This window comes from Macaca fascicularis, chromosome 18 (genome assembly GCF_037993035.2).
Source record: "Macaca fascicularis isolate 582-1 chromosome 18, T2T-MFA8v1.1".
NCBI classification, from domain to species: domain Eukaryota; kingdom Metazoa; phylum Chordata; class Mammalia; order Primates; family Cercopithecidae; genus Macaca; species Macaca fascicularis.
In genome coordinates this window covers 53,733,605-53,757,284 of record NC_088392.1, presented here as the reverse complement: position 1 = coordinate 53,757,284, position 23,680 = coordinate 53,733,605, and the positions used below count along the sequence as shown (strand labels likewise).

Sequence of the window (23,680 nt, the reverse complement as noted above, 5' to 3'; positions counted from 1 at the left end):
GACCGGGTGATGCCCCAGGAGAAACCACTCTAGTAGTTCCGCTCGGAGGGCGGAAGTGCGCGTCTCAGTGTGTGCGGCTGACCAGTTAGCGACATGGTGGCGCCCGTGCTGGAGACTTCTCACGTGTTTTGCTGCCCAAACCGTGTGCGGGGAGTCCTGAACTGGAGCTCTGGGCCCAGAGGACTTCTGGCCTTTGGCACGTCCTGCTCCGTGGTGCTCTATGACCCCGTGGTAAGAGGTCGCTGGACCCCTGGCCCTTGTGCTTTTGAGGTTGAACCTGTGGACGTGCACCGGGCGCGCTGTAGTTGCCGCCCCAGACCTAGGAGGCGAGTCGGGTCGTCTCAGGGGAGCGGGGTTTGGGCTCAGTCTCCAGTGGACCTGTCGGACTCGCTCCTCGTCCCTCACCCTTCGCCGTCTCACGCGTGGCGTCATCCTAGGGTCATTGCTGCCTATCACCTGCCAGTAACTTGTTAGTCGCAGACAGAAACCCTAATGATGAGAATCTTACCTGAAGCCTTCTTTGGGGAACTGTAGTACCGTTAATCAATTTGGGTTTTAAAACAATTGAAATTTATATGTAAATTAAAACCATCATCCCACAGGTGCGATCTCATTTCTGTGTTTCCTTCAGTTTTGGTTCATGAACTTTTGTTGTATTGAATTTCAAGGAAATGTTACCTGTGTTTTAGCTACGGGAATGAACATTTTAGAGAAAGTGATAGTTTGGGGGAAAGATCATAGGGGATGGGGATCCTAAGCCCTGGTTAGAAGGCGGGACTTTCCTCGACTTCACCCAGTCGATTATTTTCTTGGCGCTTTCCTTACCATATTTCTCCAGTGAATAGTTTTTGTATCCTCCCCAGAATTCATTGTAACCCCATTCCCACTGGCTAATTTAGGTCGATACAGTTAGTCTTGCATCTCAAAAGGAGGCTCAGTATAAAAAATAAAATGTTGAAAATTAAAATACAATGTAGGAGATGGCTATATGTATTTCTGATCATACTGCTTTATTGATTTGATTAAAAATTTCATTATTGGCCAGGAGCGTGTCTCATGTCTGTAATCCTGGCACTTTGGGAGGCAGAAGTGGGAGCATTGCTTGAGTCCAGGAGTTCGAGACCAGTTTAGGCAACAGAGCGAGACCCCCAGTCTACAAAAAGTTAAAAAAAAAAAAAATAGCTGGGTGTGGTGGCGTGCGCCTATAGTCCCAGCTACTCGGGAGGTTGAAGTGAGAGGATCGCTTGAGCTCAGGAGTTTGAGGCTGCAGCGGAGTGGGATCACACCACCGGACTCCAGCCTGGGCCAGACCCTATCTCAAAAAAAAAAAATTATTCTCACACCCTTTGCAGATTCAAATATATTTATGAAATATTTTTATCCACATTACCCCATCTTGAGCTTGCTTGCCTCTTCCTGGTTTTTGTTTCTTGTTATTTGCATACTTGAATGGCAAGAGAAAGTGCAAAAAACAAGGGTAAACTTTAAAGGGACCATGAGGCAAGGACCGGCTGTAGAATGGGAGAGACCACAGCAGGCTCTCCATCATCTCCCACAGCGTCTCCTCATCCAGCACCGTGAGCGCGGAGCCTTGCGGCATTGCGGCACAGTTCCGCCATGGCTGGGCACTGGGAGGACCCTAGGAGGGCGGCTCTCGGGGTGGAGTTGTCAGGGAAGCAGGAGCCCGGGAGAGCCAGGGTGACACCATTTTAAAATCAACTCCGTCGTAAAATTAGCAAGGCACACTCTTTGCCAGTCAACCCACGGTCCTGAGATGTTTACGGCAGAGGAAGCAGCTTGGTAACGCCTGCAAGGACAAACTCCCACAACGAAAAATGTCCAGATGCCCCGATATCACAGGACAAGATCTGCTTTTAAGATGATTAATGGCCGGGCGCGGTGGCTCAAGCCTGTAATCCCAGCACTTTGGGAGGCCGAGACGGGTGGATCACGAGGTCAGGAGATCGAGACCATCCTGGCTAACACGGTGAAACCCCGTCTCTACTAAAAAATACAAAAAACTAGCTGGGCGAGGTGGCGGGTGCCTGTAGTCCCAGCTACTCGGGAGGCTGAGGCAGGAGAATGGCGGGAACCCGGGAGGCGGAGCTTGCAGTGAGCCGAGATCTGGTCACTGCGCTCCAGCCTGGGCGACAGAGCAAGACTCCGTCTCAAAAAAAAAAAAAAAAAAAAAAAAAAAAAAAAAAAAAAAGATGATTATACTCATGCTTTGATGTACTTACACACTGAAATGAAATTCTGATTCAGCTGTAGAATCCCATCTTTTTGCAGCAGTTGAATGGATTTGTTCCCATATATTCCATCAGATTTTAAATCATAACCTGGTGGCTGAGCTAGTGAATTTTAGCCTATTGACAAAGAAGTGTTGAGCCTAAAAAGTACTTTGTCCTGTTAAATATTTGCTGGTTGGGCTTTTTTTTTTTTTTGGAGTGTAGTGACACAATCTCTGCTCAGTGCAACCTGCAACTTCCACCTCCCAAAATCAAGTGATTCTTGTGCCTCAGCCTCCCTAGTAGCAGGGATTACAGGTGTGCACCACCACACCTGGCCAATTTTTGTGTTTTTAGTAGAGACGGGTTTTACCACATTGGCCAGGCTGGTCTCAAACTCCAGGCCTCCCAAAGTGCTGGGATTAAAGGCATGAGCCACCGCACCTGGCCTCGATTGAACTTTTAAGTAAATATGGGAATAAAAGCATGTCAAATGCTAAAATAAAGTTTTGGGAATGATGCTCATTCAGCAAATCTTCGACAACCATCTGTGGGTTGGCCCTGGGCTGAGTGATGATGACACAAGGTAATGAGTGGTAACTTGTGGCCACCAAGAAATTCTCAGTCTAGTGGGAGAGACAGTGAAATACAGTAAATTGCTTTCCAGCCTCAAATAACCTATATGTAAAATATATTAGTTTATGCACATTTGCCTTTTTCTTAGCCATGAGAATTCTAGTTGGTATATAAGCAGATAACAAAGCCATTGCCATTGACAACAGATAGAGAAAGGGGCTGTAAAGAGGAAGGTGCGGTAGTCACAGTTAAAATCTTTAGTGATGTGTGAAGTATGAGAGCTCCAAGTGTGGGGTGAGGTTGGTGAAAGCAACCTGTTGAGGATCTGTGGGGAGCCTGGCAATAGGCCCTGTAGGAATCTGATGTGTGAGGACTTTAGTAGTTGTGGCCTTGTGACATTGTGCCACTGGGTCTGAAAAACCCACCATCTCATTGACCATGGCATGCAAAGTGAACTGTGCTTGTACCCATTAATCACAGATTCCTCTATTGAAGGGCTTTTTTTTTTTTTTTTTTTTGTCAGAGAAACCCTCAGATTGGTGCAAGCATAGTAGGCCTACTTCCACAAGGAAGCAGCTACTTGTCTAGCTTGGTGTGTCAGGACAGGCTGCCCAGGTGAAAGGGATTGGGCATTGTAGGAGAGTGAGCAAAAGCAGGTGGATGCAGACCCAAGAGTTCAGTGTAATGGGAGTACAGAATGCTGGGAATGTGGAGTCTCAAGAAAGGCAGGACTGATTTAGAGGAATGGATAACTTAAGCCATGGTTAAAAGTTTATGGATTGAAGAAGGCAAATCTGTTTGATGTAATCCTGATGTTTTTACTAGTATCGAAAACACTGAAATCTGTTTTTACTTACTTATTAATTTTTCTGTAGGATAAATTCCAGTTTACTAACTGGTATTTTCTTCTTTAAAGAAAAGGGTTGTTGTTACCAACCTGAATGGTCACACTGCCCGAGTCAATTGCATACAGTGGATTTGTAAACAGGATGGCTGTAAGTATTAACCAGATTGTTAAAGTTGATCTCAATTGCTTTCTGATAAAGTATGGTTAGCTATTTTTTTCTCATCACTTCTCTTAATTTAGCATCACCTTATATGATGTTATACAATCGGAGAAACAGAAGAAAAATGGTATTCTCAGTGAGAAATCTGAACTGTATTTTTACTTCATAGCAGTTGAAGCTTTGATTATACAGCAGTGCTTAGGATGAGGGTAGTGCAGCCCTAGACTTGGGCAGGATCCCGTCCCACTTCCCCAGTTGCCCATAACCTTTGTTAAAAAACTTGTAAGCAGGGCCTAGACTGAGGCTATGTTTCAGAGACTTGGTTTCTTGGTCTGTTTCTGCCATAAACAAGCTATTGCTTTTTCTTTTTATTCTTTTTTCTTTTATTTATTTAAAATTTTAGATTTTTTTTTTGCCAACTGGTTGGAGACGAGAATATTTATTTTTTTTAGAGACAGGATCTCACTTGTTGCCCAAGCTGGAATGCAGTGGCTCCATCAGAGTTCCCTGCAATAGCTGGGACCACAAGTGTGTGGCACCATACCTCTCTAGGTTTTTAGTTTTTTTTTTTTTTTTTGAGACGAAGTCTCACTCTGTCCCCCAGGCTAGAGTGCAGTGGCGCGATCTCGGCTAACTGCAAGCTCCACCTCCCGGGTTCACACCATTCTCCCTCCTTGCTGTGTAGCCCAGGCTTGTCTCATACCCCTAACCTCAAGCAGTCTTCCCTCCTTAGCCTCCCAAAGTGCTGGGATTATAGGATGAGCTACTATACCTGGCCAGCTATTGCTTTTTTAGGCAAGACATTACATCTCTACTGACCCTAGTTTGCCCATCTGAAATAATAACATCTGAAATGTAAAAGATCAGACTAGATCAAGAGTGTCTTAGAGGTTTGTAAGACCTATGAGATCAAATTATTTTCATAATGATATCAAGAAGTTATTCACAGTATTCATTCTAATTCTGTCATGAATGTACAGTGTTTTCCAGCAGCCACATGATGTATGATACTGCAGCAGATTAAATACAGAAGCAGATAGGAAAATCCAGCTATATTCTAATAAAATCATATGTTAAAGAGATTTGTAGGAGTGTAAAATAGTTCCTCTCTTTCATTAAGTTTTTGTTTTGGAAACCATTGGGGTTTTTCCCCATCAAAATGTTATATATGTTCACACATCATGGAACCCTAAGTAAATGGTTAAATACATATTTTTCGTATTTCTCAGTTTTAATTTCTAATGTGGTTAATATTGGTACATATGGTTCATATAATCAAAAGCTTTTTGGGGTCCTCAAAAATTGTAAGACTGTAAAGGAATTCTAAGACCAACAGTTTTGAAAATTTCTGGGCAAGATTATCTTCAGGTCTCTTCCCTCTCTTAAGATTCTGACTCCAGAATTTTCAGTTAAAATATTGGTTGCCTTTAGATGGTGCTCTCAAAATCCTATGATATTTCTTTAGTTGCTTTAAATATACCTACTGCAGTGTAGTTATGGGTTCTGAATTAGTTTTATTTTTCATTCCACACTCATTTGAGGGCATTTTGAGCCAGGCACAAATACAAAGTTTTCTGAATTATTAAGACTTTGCTATGATTTTATAAATGATGTTTAAAAAAGTTTAATAAGCTACTTATTTCATTTGGTTCTGTAGGATTAGTCACGTGTTAGGTCAATAAAAATCATTAAATGGTACAAGGGATGACTGTTAGTGTGGATAATAAAACATAATTGCAATTATATTAATTGCCACCAGATAACATCAAAGACTGACTCTCAGAATAGGAATTTGTTATAAAATATTAATTTAGGCTTGTATGTTTTATCTTCCTTTTAAAAGTGAGGTTACATAAAATGAATTGCTTGTGTATTACTGTAATCTATAACTATTATGATTGATTTCCTTTAATTGAACTGTCAGATAATGCAGATAGCCTTTCCAACCATTTGTCAGTGATATATAAAATTTTAATATCATTTGGTATTTTTAATATGTCTGAATTTTAACATTACTTTTATGTATAGACATTCTTAAAATCATATAGTTAGTTAAGTGGCTTAATTACTGTGACGCATGAAGTTGAGGCCCATGATCACAGTTGGCTGGCAGCAGAGTTAGGACATGAACCTGGGCCTTCTGAGTTCAAATCTAATGCTCTTTAGTCCAGCTGCTTCCCTGAAACAAATAAAAAGAAAATCCAAACCCAAATTAGGTTATTTACCCCTTTTTTTGGGTACTACTTTTTCTTCTGTTATCACTGAGAAGTTGCAAGTGTTTAAAAGATCTATTTTTTTTTTTTTTTTTTTTTTTCTTTGAGATGGAGTCTCGCTGTGTCGCCCAGGCTGGAGTGCAGTGGCCGGATCTCAGCTCACTGCAAGCTCTGCCTCCCGGGTTTTTACGCCATTCTCCTGCCTCAGCCTCCCGAGTAGCCGGGACTACAGGCGCCCGCCACCTCGCCCGGCTAGTTTTTTTTTTTTGTATTTTTTAGTAGAGACGGGGTTTCACCGTGTTAGCCAGGATGGTCTCGAACTCCTGACCTCGTGATCCGCCCGTCTCGGCCTCCCAAAGTGCTGGGATTACAGGCTTGAGCCACCGCGCCCGGCCTAAAAGATCTATTTTGAAGTAGGTCTCTAATTTCAACAATAAGTCATATTCTTGGTAGTAGCACCTGACTACAATGTTTCATATAATGTTCCTGCCAAGAGTGTTTAGCCTGTATCTAATCATGAGGAAACAATCAAACAGATTGAGGGACATTCTGCAAAATAACTGCTGGCTACTATCATTGTCACAAAATTGAGGGGGACTAGGAAACTATTCTAGATAAAAAGAGACTAAAAAGGTGTGATATCCAAACATTCAGTGTATTTCTTTAGATTCTGAATCCCAAACAAAAATAGTTTTGAAAGGCATTCCTGAGACAATTAGGACATTTTAATATGGACAGTATATTATATAATAATACTTATCAATATTAGAATTTTTGAATGTGATAATTGTATTGAGGTAATATAGGAGAATATTTTTGTCCTTAGGAGATGTATGGTCTTTGAGGATCAGAGATCACAGTGTCTGCCACTTACATTTAAGTAGTTTGCCTCCTAAAAAGTGTGTATGTGTACGTATATAGAGGAAGAGTAAGATATTAAGCAAATATGGCAAAATGTTACCAGTTTGTGAATCTAGGTAGAGGGTACAGGGGTATTGTTTTTTGGTGTAGCTTGGAAATTTTAAAAAATTGCAGAAAAAATGAATAAAGATATTTACTGAGATATAATTTTTTTCAGCCCCTTCTACTGAATTAGTTTCTGGAGGGTCTGATAATCAAGTGATTCACTGGGAAATAGAAGATAATCAGGTGGGTAGACATGTTTATAATATTAAGAAATGACTTTTTTTGTTTGTTTGTTTTTTAAGAGGTAGAGTCTCACTCTGTCACCCAGGCTGACGTGCAGTTGTGCAATCGTAGCTCACCTCAGCCTGCTAAGTAGCTGGGACTACAGGTGCCTGACACCATGCCTGGCTGATTTTTGCGTGTGTGTGTGTTTTTTGTTTTTTGTTTTGTAGAGATGGGGTCTTACTTTGTTGCCCAGGCTGGTCTCAGAAGTGACTTTTATGTTTACTTTTATTTTTAATTTTTTTCTTCAACTGTGTTGTTCTTTTATGAAGTTAATCTTGCTCATCAGCAACACAAATGCTGTGTCTTTTGTACTACACAGGCCCCGTACCCTTTGCTCTGATTTCTTCTACTCCCATATTTGTATGCTGTTAACTGTCTCTGTGAATTTCCTGTCATTTTGGAATAATTTTCAAACTATTCTTACTTGGGCTGATCTGTTTTCAATGCTTGTGGCATACGAATATAGATTTACAAGACTATCCTCAGTGCCACCCCACCCTTCTGTCTTGTTATGTTTTTAAAAATTCTCTGATTAAGCTATAACTGTGCTTAAAGATGTGAAATGAGTATTTTCAATAGATTTAATTTTTTTAGGGGGTAATGTCAGACTTGTTTAAAAAAAAAGATTATAAATACGAAAAGTACAAAGAAGGAAAAACCTATACAAAATCTGAGCAGAGTGAACTTTCTGAAGAATGTCTTTCCACGTCTCTAGTTATATGTGTATAATTATGCATAACAGAAATTATATTGTATCCGAGGATTTTTTAAGCGTTTTTGAGGTCTGGCTGTGTTGCCCAGGCTGGAGTGCAGTGGCTGTTCATAGGTAAGATGATAGTGCACTATAGCCAAGGACTCCTGGACTCAGGTGATACTCCTACCTCAGCCTCCCAAGTAACTGGGACTGCTGGCACACAGCACTGCACCTGGCTTAAGTGTTTTTTCCAAGAAGTCAAAGGCTAATCATTCTAAAGAAAGTTAGTGTACAGACCCTTATACATGAGTATTATGTGCACCTTCTTTGGTGGTAGAATTCTGTTTTAAGTATTAGAATTGGAAAAACAAATGAGGAGACATTTAAGGAACGCCACTATTTCAGCAGACAGTTTATAGAAGATGCCTTTTGAAAGAAGTGGTGGAATGTCACACATTTGAAACTTAAAAAAAGATGAACCCAAAACATCAGTAGAAGGGATGCCAGAGGGAATAATCTTGATGGCAAGTAGATAGACTTGATAAGCAAATGGGATTTCCCACTTCTCTTTGCTTTTTTTCTGTTTTGCAGTCCTACTTGAATTAGGCAAGTATCATGAGTAGATGCTAAAAGTACTTAGTACAAGTTTGATGGGGAATAGAATGTTTACTCAGTGCCAAAGTATACTCATATTACCACCAAAAAAAAAAAAAAAAAAAAATTAACATCACAGTGAAGAAAACTGGCAGACAATACTTCTACTAAATATGAAGGTTAACATCACTAAAACTTGGACAGACTGAAACCATGTGCCTCCTGATGGGATGTGCTTATGTAGTAATGCTGTCAAAATGTATATTCTGAGTCTCTTCATAATGAAAATCACATAATCCAAAAAGAGGAACATTCCACAAAGTTGACCTATATTCTTCAGAATACCTATTATCTTCTCAGAGTAGATTCCTAGATATGAGATTGCTGTGTCACAGGGTGTTTACATTTTGTGTGTTGTTAACATGGTCAGACAGACTTCTTGAAAAGTTTTATTCTTTTCAACTTAGAGGACCTATTTTTGGCTCAGCCGTTTTATTGGCATCTTTATCCAATTAAATAAAGGTTAAAAAAAATCCTTTTTTTTTTTTCCACAACGCTTCTGTCATTCTCTCTGATTCAGCTTTTAAAAGCAGTCCATCTTCAAGGCCATGAAGGACCTGTTTATGCGGTGCATGCTGTTTACCAGAGGAGGACATCAGATCCTGCATTATGTACACTGATCGTTTCTGCAGCTGCAGATTCTGCTGTTCGACTTTGGTCTAAAAAGGGTTCAGAAGGTAGGTTTGGAGACATGATAATCCAGACAAACGAAATAATATTTAACAAATGAATGACGAGCAGAAGAGCATATATATATTTTTTTAAAACTTTCAAGCAACTTTAAAAATACTATAATTCTAATCTAAATTTTTCTTTTGCACTTATTTAAAATTCTCTATACCATAACTTTTTCATGTAAGTCATTTTGCTCTCTGTAACATTGTTAAAATTTGGCCATTTAACTTCACATGGTCAGTGGGGGCTCAGGATTGACTTCTCTCATCTCCCTTCTGCTACCTGGGGCTGTGATGATGCTATCCAACCTGTCTAGTTGGATAAGCTCTGAGGTAGTTGTTCATTGTGTTTTTTATTATTTCTTAGTAACGTGCCTTCAGACTTTAAACTTTGGAAATGGATTTGCTCTGGCTCTCTGCTTGTCTTTTTTGCCAAATACTGATGGTGAGTATCCTGTTAAGTATATATTAAAAGAGCAGTATATTTGCATATTGTCATATGATTAGAACCTAAAAGAAATGTATTGGGTCTTAATTTTGTATCTAAATGTTTCTGTGAAACAAGATGTGAATAACATACTTTTATCATAATATTCAAGTGATCTGAGTATAGAACATAAAGTTAAGGGCTTATTAGGATTTTGATAGCTATTGATAATTTAAGTGACTTACTATATACTTAAGAGTGATACTGTTAGTTATCAAATATACTGTGGATGTGTATGGATCTATGGACATGTATGGAATGAGAGGAAGGTATCTCATTCTTTAGAAGGTGAAGGTCTGGGGTAAGTTGAAAAAGTTTTGAATGAGGCCGGGCGCGGTGGCTCAAGCCTGTAATCCCAGCACTTTGGGAGGCCGAGGCGGGCGGATCACAAGGTCAGGAGATCGAGACCACAGTGAAACCCCGTCTCTACTAAAAATACAAAAAATTAGCCAGGCGCGGTGGCGGGCGCCTGTTGTCCCAGCTACTCAGGAGGCTGAGGCAGGAGAATGGCGGGAACCCGGGAGGCGGAGCTTGCAGTGAGCCGAGATCGCGCCACTGCACTCCAGCCTGGGCAACAGCGTGAGACTCCGTCTCAAAAAAAAAAAAAAAAAAAAAAAAGTTTTGAATGAAGGTGACATATGAGCATTTCTCTCAGAATGATGGCCCCTTCACATCCCGCATAATGACATTTTGCCCAAGACCATTTAAAATCTGCAAACAGAAAAATTTCCCTTTTGCTGTGAAACCTATCTGTACTTATCTTTGAGTATCTTCTACAAAGATAATAGCCAGTGTGAGTGAGTCAGCCTCTTTGCCTCCACAGTTACCTGGAAGACAGGCCAGGTGAAAAGAGGCAGGGCCTGGAAGCCACCAGCCTCTCTCGCCCTCTGTAGCAGGAGCTGCAACTCCATGGTTTCATGTTATGTTCCATTTTGTGCAAGGCTCTGTAGAAGGGGAAGCTGCACACATTCTGGCATCATAACAGAATTTCATTTCTTCCATCTGCATTCAGGCCAAGTAACTGGAGTTTTGTTTTGTTTTGTTTTTCTTTTTCTTTTTTTTGTAGTTGATCTAAAGTAAGAAAATCTTTGAAAAACACACTTGGTGGCAAGGCATGTCCTTAGAGAAAGTCTCTACTATATCTAGCAGAATCATCAGGGCTGCCCTTTGGCAATGCAAATTATTAATGATTTTTTATCTTATTAAAATAATTTTTTTTTTTTTTTTTTTTTTTGAGACGGAGTCTCGCTCTGTCGCCCAGGCTGGAGTGCTGTGGCCGGATCTCAGCTCACTGCAAGCTCCGCCTCCCGGGTTTACGCCATTCTCCTGCCTCAGCCTCCAGAGTAGCTGGGACTACAGGCGCCCTCCACCTCGCCCGGCTAGTTTTTTGTATTTTTTAGTAGAGACGGGGTTTCACCATGTTAGCCAGGATGGTCTTGATCTCCTGACCTTGTGATCCGCCCGTCTCGGCCTCCCAAAGTGCTGGGATTACAGGCTTGAGCCACCGCGCCCGGCCTTATTAAAATAATTTAACAGTCACATCTTTCATAGCTTTTTAAAATTTTTAAATTTAAAATTTATTTATTTTTTAGAGATAAGGTCTCATTTTGTCACTCAGGCTTGAGTGCAGTGGTGATCTATAGCTCACTGCAGCCTCAAACTCCTAGGCTCAGGTGATTTTCCCACCTCAGCCAAGTAGCTGGGACTACAAGCATGCTCCACTATACCCAGCTAATTTTTTTATTCTTGTAGAGACAGGGTCTGTTTATGTTGCCCAGTCTGGTCTTGGACTCCTGGCTTGAAGTGGTTCTCCTGTCTCAGCCTCCCAAAGTGCTGGGATCACAGACATGAACCACTGTGTCTGGATCCCCTTGCATAGCTTTTTAAATTTTTTATTTTATTTTTTTGACACAGGGTCTCATTCTGTTGCTCAGGTTGGAGTGCAGTGGTGCCATCACAGCTCACCTCAGCCCCCTGAGTAGCTGGGACTCCAAGCACATGCCACCATGCCTAATTGCCTTGTATAGCTTTTTAGCCACATGCTTAATTACGTGCTCTTTTATTTATTTTTATTTTTATTTCTATTTTTTGGGATGGAGTCTTGCTCCATTGCCCAGGCTGGAGTGCAGTGGTGCGATCTCAGCTCACTGCAATCTCTGCCTCCTGGGTTTAAGTAATTTTCCTGCTTCAGCCTCCCGAGTAACTGGGATTACAGGCATATGCCACCACGCCCAGATAATTTTTGTATTTTTGGTAGAGACGGTTTTGTCATGTTGGCCAGGCTAGTCTCAAATTCCTGACCTCAGGTGATCCGCCCACCTCAGCCTCCCAAAGGATCACGCCCTAGGATTACAGGCATGAGCGACTGCACCCAGCCTTTTATTTTGTTTTAAACAAAGTAAAACATAACATTTATTTTGTTTTAAACAAAATAAAACATAATTCAAACAAAACATAAGGTCCTCAAATTAACAAACATACCCTTAAATCTGTGTGCATTAGCCATGATGCTAGGGCTCATAGTAGCTGTTCATTATTTAGTTGTCTTAACAACCTTTCCTCTTGGTCTTCGGGCTGACATGGTGAAAATACTCTCTAGTTGCTCTCGAGCGTAATTTTCACTTCTATCATAAATGTCATAGAATGGAGAGAAGGACTGGATTCTTATTTAATAGTCATTATAATTACCAAGTAACCACTGAATAGATCATTTGAGTGTTCATTTTATTCCTGCAGACATTTATTGAGCATTTTCAATTATTCATATAGTGGTGTGGGAAATTGAAGTCAGGATTCTTTACCTAGCGCTTACAATCCAGTACAGCTGATAATCATAACATGTAGTGGAATAGGGAACTCACAGTGAAGCCTGTTTTTTTTTCCCCAGTACCAATATTAGCATGTGGCGATGATGATTGCAGAATTCACTTATTTGCTCAACAAAATGATCAGGTAATAATGTTTATTAAGAGGCTAGAATTATATTCTGCTTAGTTATATCTCAATACGGACTATATCCAGATTATAGAATTTTAGAGAATGTTCTAATCTAAACCAAAATAATCCAGTAGAATCTTTTTTTGATAGTCCTCTGTTAAGATGGTTGTCTACTCTGAACACCAAGTAACCACTGCCTTGATCATCAGGCTCAGAGTTGTTAGGGGGAAACAGGTCATTAGGTAGGGGAGGAGAGATGGAAGATGCTGTGGTAGTTGTTTTTCTCTTAAAAATTTAAACAAGATACAACATACGTACAGTGAAGCATTCCTAGAAGTATTTATTTGCCCTTCTGAGCTTTACTTAGATTTTAAGTGATTAAACTAAAGGAGAGAAATTTAGAAAGGGATTGGTTAACTCTAAACTCATTTATTTAATAGTGAGGATACTTGTTTCTTTGCATTCTATAAGAAGGTTAAAAATGGTTGTGAAAGTTCAGCTATTCAACTTTTTTTTTTTTTTTTGAGACAGAGTCTTGTTCTGTCTCCTGGGCTGGTGCAGTGGTGAGAACATGCGTCACTGTAATCTTGACTTCCTAGGCTCAAGCAGTCCTCCTGCCTCAGCCTCCTGTGTAGTTGAGACCACAGGCATGTATCACCATGCCTGGCTAATTTTAAAATTTTTTGTAGACACAGGATCTCACTTTATTGCCCAGGCTGGTCTCAGTCTCCTGGCCTGAAGTGATAGTCCCACCTCCTCAGCCTCCCAAGGTATTAGGATTATAGATGTGAGCCACTGCCCAACCCACCTGTTTTTCTATATTATATCTACAGTATGTATCATTTTATATCATAAACATTTAAAATATTTGAGATTACAAATATTATATTATCTACTCAGAGGTGCTCCAGTTAGTGATTTAGATATCATGTGATGGGTTTTTCATTCCCAAAGGAATGCTTTTTCCTGTCTAATCAAATAGTGTTCTCAGTAAAAGAGCAATGCAGTAGGATTGTCTGAGACCAAATGATGTCACTGGTATACATGAAGATGTTAAATTCTTATAGCAAGCCCAATGATTTTTATCTTACTAGTTTCAGAAAGTGCTTTCTCTCTGTGGACATGAGGATTGGATTAGAGGAATGGAATGGGCAGCCTTTGGTCAGTATGAAATTTTGCTAATGCACATACAGTGGGAACAAGTATGTGTTACTTCCAATAAAGCAGCCTTTTACGTTTTAATTTTTAAGTTTTCTTTGTATGTTATGTTTTTCTATTGTCCCAATTAGAAAGGAGGATGCTTATCCCTTCTGTTAATTGCTAGTTGGGTGGTAGATGATTAAATAAATTGATATTTATTAGATGACACTAGCTGTCTTGTTCACCTGCAGACCTTCTTGAAAAGTTCTTTGTAGAACTTAGTAGACTATATATGAGTATTACATGTTATAAACATGTATTAGCATTGTATGCATATTTTTCAGTGTCACTAAAAATGAATATAGATCAAATGAATTGGAGGGTAAGGAAACAAAGTGTTTTTTTTGGGGGAAATTAGAAATATATATATTATAGAGAAAAAAGTCTTATACATAAACTTCACAATATGTTTTAAAATTAATATTTAATATTATTTTTTTATTAGGTAGAGATCTTTTCCTAGCAAGCTGTTCACAAGATTGCCTAATAAGAATATGGAAGCTGTATATAAAGTCAACATCTTCAGAAACTCAGGATGCCGATAACATAAGACTGAAAGAAAATACTTTTACCATAGAAAATGAAAGTGAGTAATAATGAAAATATCTGATAGAACAATACTTAGGTCTCTTAGTTGGTTGATTTTTTTTTTCACCACCCACCTATGTGAAGGTTAGTTTTTCACAAGTGTTAGATTCCTAGATTCCTATTTCTTTTTTCTTTCTTTCTTTTTTTTTTTTTTTGAGACAGAGTTTCGCTTCTTCCCCTAGGCTGGAGTGCAGTGGCGTGATCTTGGCTCACTGCGACCTCTGCCTCCCGGGTTTGAGCAATTCTCCTGCCTCAGCCTCCCAGGTAGCTGGGATTACAGGCACGCATCACCATGCCTAGCTAATTTTATTGTATTTTTAGTAGAAATGGGGTTTCACCATGTTAGCCAGTCTGGTCTTGAACTTCTGACCTCAGGTGATCTGCCTGCCTCAGCCTCCCAAAGTGCTGGGATTACAGGTGTGAGCCGCTGTGCCTGACCTCTTTTTGTTTTTTTTTGAGACATCTTACCCAGGCTGGAGTGCACTGGTATAATCACAGCTCACTGCAGCCTTGAACTCTTTGGCTCAAATGGCTTAGCTTCCTGAGTAGCGAGGACTACGCCATCACACCCAGCTAATTTTTAATTTTTTTTGTACTGATGGAGTCTTGCTATGTTGCCCAGGCTGTTTTTCAACTACTGGCCTCAAATGATCCTTCCACCTTGGTGTCCTAAAGTGTTGGGATTACAGTTGTGGGCCACCATTCTTGGCGTGATACTTTGTATTTTCCCATTTTTATGTGAGAGTGAGTCATTTTTCATATGTGAAATAGTTTTCTTCTAAACCATATTAGTAAGATTTTTTAAGTTGCTGAGAATAATGTTTTGTGTTCTCAATAATTTGTAAAATATTACTAGATTTGCAGTTTTAGCATAGGAAGACCTAAAGGAATAATGTAAATTACTTATACATTTTATTGGCCTATAATAAAAGACAAGCTAAATCTCACCATTTGAGTAGTATATTTAATTCTGATTTTCCTATTGTCTAGCCTTAGAACAGAATCCCTGCATGGTAGATGCTGTTGGGATGTTGTTTTTGAAAGAGATGTTTTTGGATGTGTCAGTTATAAAGGGAGTTCTCAGCATTGTTCACCTAGGTGTATTCTGTTTTTTGTTACTATTCTTGGTTGTAAAGTCCATCAGAGTTGAGATTTTAGTGACAGTTTTATGGGGAGAATGAAGAAATTATATAACCAGCATATTAGGAGTAGCTATACCCAAATATTAATTTTTTTCTATTTTCATTATATTGTTTGAAAGGTCAAAATACTGGTTTCATTTTCTTTATTTCTGCATTTATCCTTTAAAAAAATGGGATTTGTAGTTGTCCATTCTTATGCTTCTATAAAGAACTTCCCAAAACTGGGTAATTTGTAAGAGAAAGAGGTTTGCTTGACTCACAGTTCTGCAAAGCTGAGGAGGCTTCAGGAAACAAATTCATAGCAGAAGGGGAAGCAGGCATCTTCTTCACAGGGCATCTCCCACCAGATCCTTTCCTTGACAGGTGGGTCTTGGAGGGATTACAATTCAAGATGAGATTTAGGTGAGGACACAGAGCCAAACCATATCAGTATTTTGGGCTATTATATTCTTATAGTGAGTGAGGATAATAAGGAGGCTGGCATGACTTTTTCTTTCCTCATGGTAGTTTAACAGTGGCTGTCTCAGAAAATTGTAAAAACAGAAGATTTTCCTTCATATTTATTTAAGACCAGCTAGAACAAAATATAAGGAAAAATGTCTAACTTTTTCTCCTATAATTTTTAACAGCAGTTGAGGTTAAAGAAATTTAGAATGCATGTTCTTTTTTTGAATCCTAACTATCATATTTTGTCCTAATTTTTTTTTACATAATTGCCCAACTGGCTTGGTTATGGAAATTTTCTTTTTAGAAGAACTTTGAGGAAATAATACCTTCATTGCTTTTGTTATAGGTGTTAAAATAGCATTTGCTGTTACTCTGGAGACAGTGCTGGCTGGTCATGAAAACTGGGTAAATGCAGTTCACTGGCAACCTGTGTTTTACAAAGGTAGGAAGAAAACCATACACATATTCCTTACTCCAGTTAGATCTTATGGCATGGTAAGCTGACCAAATCAAGTGGAGAATTGTTTTAGTGTGATTAGAAATCTCAAATACAAGGCATTTTCAAGTTGACAAAAAGTATAGTACTGCATTCCTGGTGTGCTAGACACTCAATCCCATTGAACATTGAACTCCTAAGTGGGAAAAGTGTGATTCCTGCCATGATGCTGAAACTACCACACCCCCATTAACTTTTTATCTTAGAAGTTTCCACTTGATTATTATGGAATTTAAGAAAAACTGACTTTCAGGCCAACTTCACTGGATCCTTTACCCTCGGTAATAACAAAGTTGGGACCACTCAGCTACATTATTTATGAGAAAGTAAGACTCTGTTACTGCTTCTTTCTTTTGCCCTTTATCTCCATTTATGGAGCGGCAGTTCTGTGCATGTTCAGGCTGGTGCTAGGTTTATAGCTAGATGAGGCATAGCCTCACATTCTTCCCTGGCCTCTTCCCCAAGCCAATAACAGCAATAATTAATTCTTAGGCAAACCACCATTCAGCTCTTCCTTACATTATGCCGTGTTTGCTATAATTTAAAAAACAAAAAAGTTGGAATTATAGATATTGAAGACCCCGTTGTATATTCTTTCCTGAACATTTCCTCTTCATCCTTCTCTAGAGGCAATTACACTACTGAATTCAGTGCATATCATTTTCATGCATGTTTTTATACTGTTGCTACACATCTATATAGCTATAAACAATATTGTTTTATAGCTATTAAAATGATACCAATATGTATTTATTCTTTTACAGCTTGCCTTTTTAGCTTGCCATGTTTTGGAGCTGTATCCACATCGATTTGTGAAGCTCTAGTTATTTGTTTTTATTGCACGGTAGTAGTCTATTGTCTGAATATCCTACAACCAATTTATCTCTTCTTCTAATGGTAGACATTTGTGGTGTTTGCAACTTTTTGCAATTACAGATAATGCTGCAGTGAACATCCTTGCAGTACCCATGTTGTTTGTTGTGTTTTTCTGGTCATCTACAAACATGATGCTTGTTGATCACCTAAAGGGATTAGGTTTTATTTTTTAGATGGTGTTCTACAGCAGCCAATGAGATTATTGTCGGCTTCCATGGATAAAACCATGATTCTCTGGGCTCCAGATGAAGAGTCAGGAGTTTGGCTAGAACAGGTAAGAGTGTTGGATATTTAAGGAACAGAAAATTAAGTTTTGAACTCTGTATTTAAATCCTAAGTCTATACTGATAGACCTGCAAATTTTCACTGTGTACATTAAAACAGTGGGAATTTAACAGTCTCTGTAATCAGCGGTTTCTGTTGTGAGAAATATAGACTATTGATTAAGAATTGTTTTCTGTCTGTTACTGTACAGGTTCGAGTAGGTGAAGTAGGTGGGAATACTTTGGGATTTTATGATTGCCAGTTCAATGAAGATGGCTCCATGATCATTGCCCATGCTTTCCACGGAGCGTTGCACCTTTGGAAACAGAATACAGTTAACCCAGTAAGAAAAGAGTGTTTAAATAAAGCATTTCTAGTCAAATAGAATGCATCCTAGGTAAATAGTATTTTACTTATAACAGTCTAGAGAAACATAGTAGAGGCACTTTAAGTTCAAGTGACATAACTTTTTTCTGTAGACATTGTTAAGGTATTGAAATTTGCATGTAGGTACATTTTCTACATAAGTGTACTGTATTCCTTTAAGCTATAGAATTTTTTAATGAGAATTTTTCTGAAATGTGTAACTTTCCTGTCTTCTTAAAAAATTAACATAATTGGATATCTTGTTGGACTGCTAGATCCCTATTATTGAATGAATGTCAGTAATTTATTGTGACTGACATTCAACACCTGGGCATGGTAGCTCATGCCTATAATCTTAGGAACTTGAAAGGCTGAGATGAAGGATTGCTTGAAGCTAGGAGTTTGAAAATAGCCTTGGTGACAGAATAAGACCCTGTCTCCAAAAAAAAAAAAAAAAAAAAAAAAAAAGAGGTAGTCTTCTCTCTTTCGTCATGTAACTGTCTCTCTACAGCATTCCTTCTCTTACTTTGTAATCTCATTTGCTTCTGATCTGCTTCTAGTTTGGGAAAATTAGATAGCAAAAACAGAGTGGCCAAGAGCACAGGCCCTTTCTGCTAGACAGCCTGGGTTCACTTACTAGCTATGTGTCCTTGAGGACATTAGTTAATCCCTGTCTCAGGTTCCTCATTTGTAAAATATGGGTAGTTTTTTTTTTCTTTTTTTTTTTTTTAACAGGATCTCACTGTCACTCTGCGTGATCATAGCTCACTGTAACCTCATTCTCCTGGGGTTAAGCCATCCTCACGCTTCAACTTCCTGAGTAGCCAGGACTACAGGTGCACATCAGACCCAGCTAATATTTAAAAGTTTTTTATAGACACAGGGTCTTGCTTTGTTGCCCAGCCTGGTCCTGAACTCCTGGCTTTCAAGTGATCCTCCTGCCTCAGTCTCCCAAAGTGCTGGGATTACAGGTGTGAGCCACTGCATCTGGCATGTGGATTGTTAATAGCATCTACTTACAGGGTGTTTTTTTGTTTTTTGTTTTTTGAGATGGAGTTTCACTCTTTTTGCCCAGGTTGGAGTGCAATGGCGTGATCTCGGTTCATTGCAACCTCTGCCTCCCAGGTTCAAGCGATTCTTCTGCCTCAGCCTCCTGAGTAGCTGGGATTACAGGCGCCTACCACCATGCCTGGCTAATTTTGTATTTTTAGTAGAGATGAGGTTTCACCATGTTGGCCAGCCTGGTCTCGAACTCCTGACCTCAGGTGATCCACCTGCCTTGGCCTCCCAAAGTGCTGGGATTACAGCTGTGAGCCACCGCACCCGGCCTGCTGGCAGGGTTTAAAGGCTTAAATGAGTTAACATTTATATGATATGCAAAACAAGGCCTGGCACATACTGGATGCTCTATAAGTGTATTTTATTTTATTATTGTTTTTAATTAACATTTACTGGCTTTTTATAAAGGATATTGCAAAGGAAACAGAGGAAGAGATATGTAGGGTGAGGTATGGGAGAAGGGGTGCCAAGCTTCCATGCCCTCCCTGGCCGTGCCACCCTCCAGGAACCTCCATGTGCTTAGCTATTCGGAAGCTCCCTGAACTGTGTCCTCTTTGGTTTTATGGCAGCTTCATGACATCATTATTTTTTCCCCCAGAGTGGAACCCTCTCATGATTGGGTTTAAGACACACAATCAAACAGGTGGGGAAGATTAAAGGCCTGACCCTGAAGCCTAACATACCCAACATTGTAACTGAAGGCTGTAACAAGGGCTATGGGAGTTTTGAGCCAGAAACTTTTGTCAGAGAAAACCAGTGTACGTAACACCTCAGGCCATGGATCCCTCAGGCCAGGGATCCTTCACATCAAAAAATATAGGCTGGGTGTAGTGGCTCATGCTAGTAATCCCAGCACTTTGGGAGGCCAAGGCAGGAGGATTACTTGAGCCCAGGAGCTTGAGACCAGTCTGGGCAACATAGGGAGACCCTGTCTGTACAGATAATTTTAAAAATTAGCCATGGGCATGCAGCCCTGGGCATCGTTGCAGGCGCCTGTGGTCACAGCTACTTGGGAGGCTGACGCAGGAGGATTGTGTGAGCCTGGGAAGTTGAGGCTGCAGTGAGCCATGGTTATGCTACTGCATTCCAGCCTGGGTGGTAGAGCAAGACCCTGTCTCAAAAAAAAAAAAATGTGTACACGCACAGTCCAGTCCCTCATACTGTATGAATGTCTCCCAGGATGAGACCACTCAGGTTTGCAGATTTCCTTCAATCTTGTCAGGTTTCAGAAGGAGTAGCCTCAGTAAATATTGTATACAATTTCACTTGTTAAGGTATCTGGGATAATTGAGCTAAGACACAATGTCATCTCTTGCTCTGAGACTCTTATAAGTTGTTAATGTGATACTGAATTTTCCTCAATGACCGATTTATTCATTTCTTTACTCTCAGCTACTATTTCTCCTTCTCTCCATTAATACCTACATTGAATTTTCCTTTAAAGGTTAAGTTTTAGTCCCTCTTGAAGTTGTTCAAAAAGATGCTCTGTGGACCAGGCATATGACTTTTTCTATATTTTGTTGTCATTATTTGTTTATATGGTTATTGTTGCAGGCTTCTTAATAGGTGGACCAACTAGGTTTGATTCATTTTTCTGTCCTCTACCCCTGTAACTCTTTTTACTTAATAAAGCCATCAGGCCCACATGCAGAAGCCACTGACTCATTTTATACAATATTTTTACATTTTATACAATTTTTATTTAGTTTAATAAATACATAGAACCTAGTATGTACTAGAATTGTCCTGTGTACTTTACAAATGTAACTCATTTAATCCTCATAATAACCCTAGAAGGTAGGTGTTATTATAATAACTGTTTTATTCTATAATTGAGACACAGAAAGATTAAGTAGTATCTGGCTGCTCAATAAATGATGAATGGAGGGAAATTTCCCACAGTTACTGATTTAAAGGATACAACACGTATTTGAATGCTTAAGCATTCGAATGGATGCTGTGGAAAATGGATCCTGTTATTCTGTGGTGCGATCTTGTATACTTAGCTTTTCACCTTGCCAGAGGGCTTTAGTCTTCTCTGTTATCAGACATGAGTGCTTTACTTTGGTGGTAGTCTTTGAGTATTTTGATATGTGTCATGAGCACTTTCATTGCAGAGAGAGTGGACTCCAGAGATTGTCATTTCCGGACACTTTGATGGTGTCCAAGACCTAGTCTGGGATCCAGAAGGGGAATTTATTATCACTGTTGGTACTGATCAGACAACTAGACTTTTTGCTCCATGGAAAAGAAAAGACCAATCACAGGTAAAATGTCTTATTTATTTATTTATTTATTTTTTCTTGGGATGGAGTTTCATGTCACCCAGGCTGCAGTGCAATGGCATGATCTCAGCTCACTGCAGCGTCCACCTCCCAGGTTCAAGCGATTCTCCTGTCTCAGCCATCTGAGTAGCTGGGATTATATGTGCCCACCACCACACCCACCTACTTTTCGTATTTTTAGTAGAGACAGGGTTTCACCATGTTGGCCAGACAGGTCTCAAACTCCTGACCTCAGGTGATCCACCCCCCTCATTCTCCAAAGTGCTGGGTTACAGACATGAGCCACCGCAGCCAGTCTCTTCTTATTTTACTGAATGTGTTTAAAAGAAAACATCCATGAACACAAGAAAAGTAGGGCAGCCGTGCTAGCCATTAGGAAAATGCAAATTAGAACCATGATGAGATATCACCATATACTCTCTTGAATAGCTAAAGTAAAAAATATATTAACAGGTGCTGGTAAGGATGCAGAGCAACTGAAAGTTTCATACATTGCTTCTGGGGATGCAGAATGATACAGCCACTCTGGAAGACAGTTGGACATTTTATTTTTTATTTTTTGTAGAGACAGGATCTTGTTATGTTCCTCAGGCTGGCCTTGAACTCCTGGCCTCAAGTGATCCTCCTGCCTCAGCCTCCCAAGTAACTAAGACTACACATGTGAGCCACTGTGCCCACCTAATTTTTAGATTTTTTGTAGAGACAGGGTCTTGCTCTGTTGCCCAGTTTCGTTATGTCTTGTAATTTTAGGTTTAATTCATTAGGAAGCATTATCAAGTGTACAATAAAAGCCTGAAGTCATATAGTGTTAGATAATAGTAGTGAGGGCAGTTCTTGTTTAAGGAAATTTTCACTGTGTTAGGCAACTAGAATAAAACAAAATGTAAAAGATGGATCCTGTTTTCAAGGAGTTTACCATCTAGCTACAGGGTAGGGCTATAGGTAGGGGGCAGTGGAACTAATGTTTCTGTAATTATTGGATGAAACCAGTTAATTGCTAACTGTTGGCCCTGAGTTCAAACAATTGTAAAACTTCACTACTGGTAAACTTTGAACTGCTATGTGGTAGAGAAAATCAGGATCCTCTGCTTCAGTTTCTGACAGAAATTCATGGAACTGACTATGGGTCAGTCCGTAAGAGCTAAGGAAGTTTGCCACTAACACTACTGCTTCAGTAACACATGGTAGATTCAAATAAACAGAGTTGAGAACTTTGGGAACAGCATCTATAGTCAACTGAAAAACAAGTTAAATGATTTCGAGTGATTTTCTGTGGCTCTTGGTAATTGTTACCAATACTGCCCAGTTGTGGTTTATTCATGGATGAATTTGCCCTATGGTTATATTTCCATTGTATAGTAAATAATTTTCATCTAATAATTTGCTTGTTGAAAATTCAGCTTTGGAATGATCATTTTTGTTTATCCTGTTTTACCCAGGTGACTTGGCATGAAATTGCAAGGCCTCAGATACATGGGTATGACCTGAAATGTTTGGCAATGATTAATCGGTTTCAGTTTGTATCTGGAGCAGATGAAAAAGTTCTTCGAGTTTTTTCTGCACCTCGTAATTTTGTGGAAAATTTTTGTGCCATTACAGGAAAATCACTGAATCATATGCTTTGTAATGTGAGTATTTCTCTAAATATTTTACCTAAATCTACTCCCTTCATTTTAAATTTAAAAAGATTTTTGCCATGGGCTTTAAATGGAATATATAGGCAGAAGGAAAGTAATATTGTTTCTTAATGGTTTGACAAACTTTTTTGTGCACTGTGGGCTGTAATGATTTAAATACTAAAACCAGAAATTTTGTGTACCATATGAGCTCAAAATACTATAAAGCTGCATTAGTGTTCAACTGAGATATGAATATGATGTTTTATCACTGTGTTAGGTACCTAGAATAAAACAAAATAAAAGATGGATACTGTTTTCAAGGAGATTACCATCTAGCTGCAGCGTAGGGGTAGAGGTAGGGGACGGTAGAACTAATGTATCTGCAGTTATTGGATGAGACCAGTTAATTGCCAAATCTTCTGGTACTAAAGTAAATTTCACAGAAGGAAGAGGTCATTGTATTGGAATAATGAGAACATGTTTAATGGGACTTCATTTGGGTGTCGTAAGGGTCTTTTTTTTATGTTTATACGCCCTTCTAAAAAAGATTTGAGCTACTTATAAAAATACATGGATTATAAAAGTTATGAAGTAATTTTGAAAGAAAGAAAATTAGGAAGATAGGTTACACAGAAGTACATATTATATAGCCCTTCACTTAGAGTTGAGTCACAAAT

At 39.3% G+C, this 23,680-nt stretch overlaps 1 protein-coding gene across 12 annotated transcripts in view; it reads left to right on the top strand.

The window, feature by feature from the left end:
• The first annotated feature begins 66 nt into the window (after positions 1-66).
• The window catches only part of ELP2 (elongator acetyltransferase complex subunit 2), a 44,577-nt gene continuing 20,963 nt past the window's right edge, over positions 67-23,680 (top strand). For 11 of the 12 annotated variants that reach the window (XR_012427172.1, XR_012427169.1, XR_001486828.4 and 8 more), the window contains exons 1-13: positions 67-231; positions 3,721-3,799; positions 7,103-7,173; positions 9,084-9,240; positions 9,605-9,682; positions 12,612-12,676; positions 13,756-13,822; positions 14,307-14,447; positions 16,385-16,480; positions 17,584-17,684; positions 17,886-18,017; positions 21,217-21,366; positions 22,824-23,012. Coding sequence is in view for 2 of the 12 variants with exons in the window: in XM_005586861.5 (XP_005586918.2) it covers positions 94-231; positions 3,721-3,799; positions 7,103-7,173; positions 9,084-9,240; positions 9,605-9,682; positions 12,612-12,676; positions 13,756-13,822; positions 14,307-14,447; positions 16,385-16,480; positions 17,584-17,684; positions 17,886-18,017; positions 21,217-21,366; positions 22,824-23,012 (1,464 nt within the window). In the remaining 10 variants the exon portion in view is untranslated. The remainder of the gene's footprint in view (positions 232-3,720; positions 3,800-7,102; positions 7,174-9,083; positions 9,241-9,604; positions 9,683-12,611; positions 12,677-13,755; positions 13,823-14,306; positions 14,448-16,384; positions 16,481-17,583; positions 17,685-17,885; positions 18,018-21,216; positions 21,367-22,823; positions 23,013-23,680) is intronic. The other variant, XM_074022585.1, reaches the window with a different exon arrangement.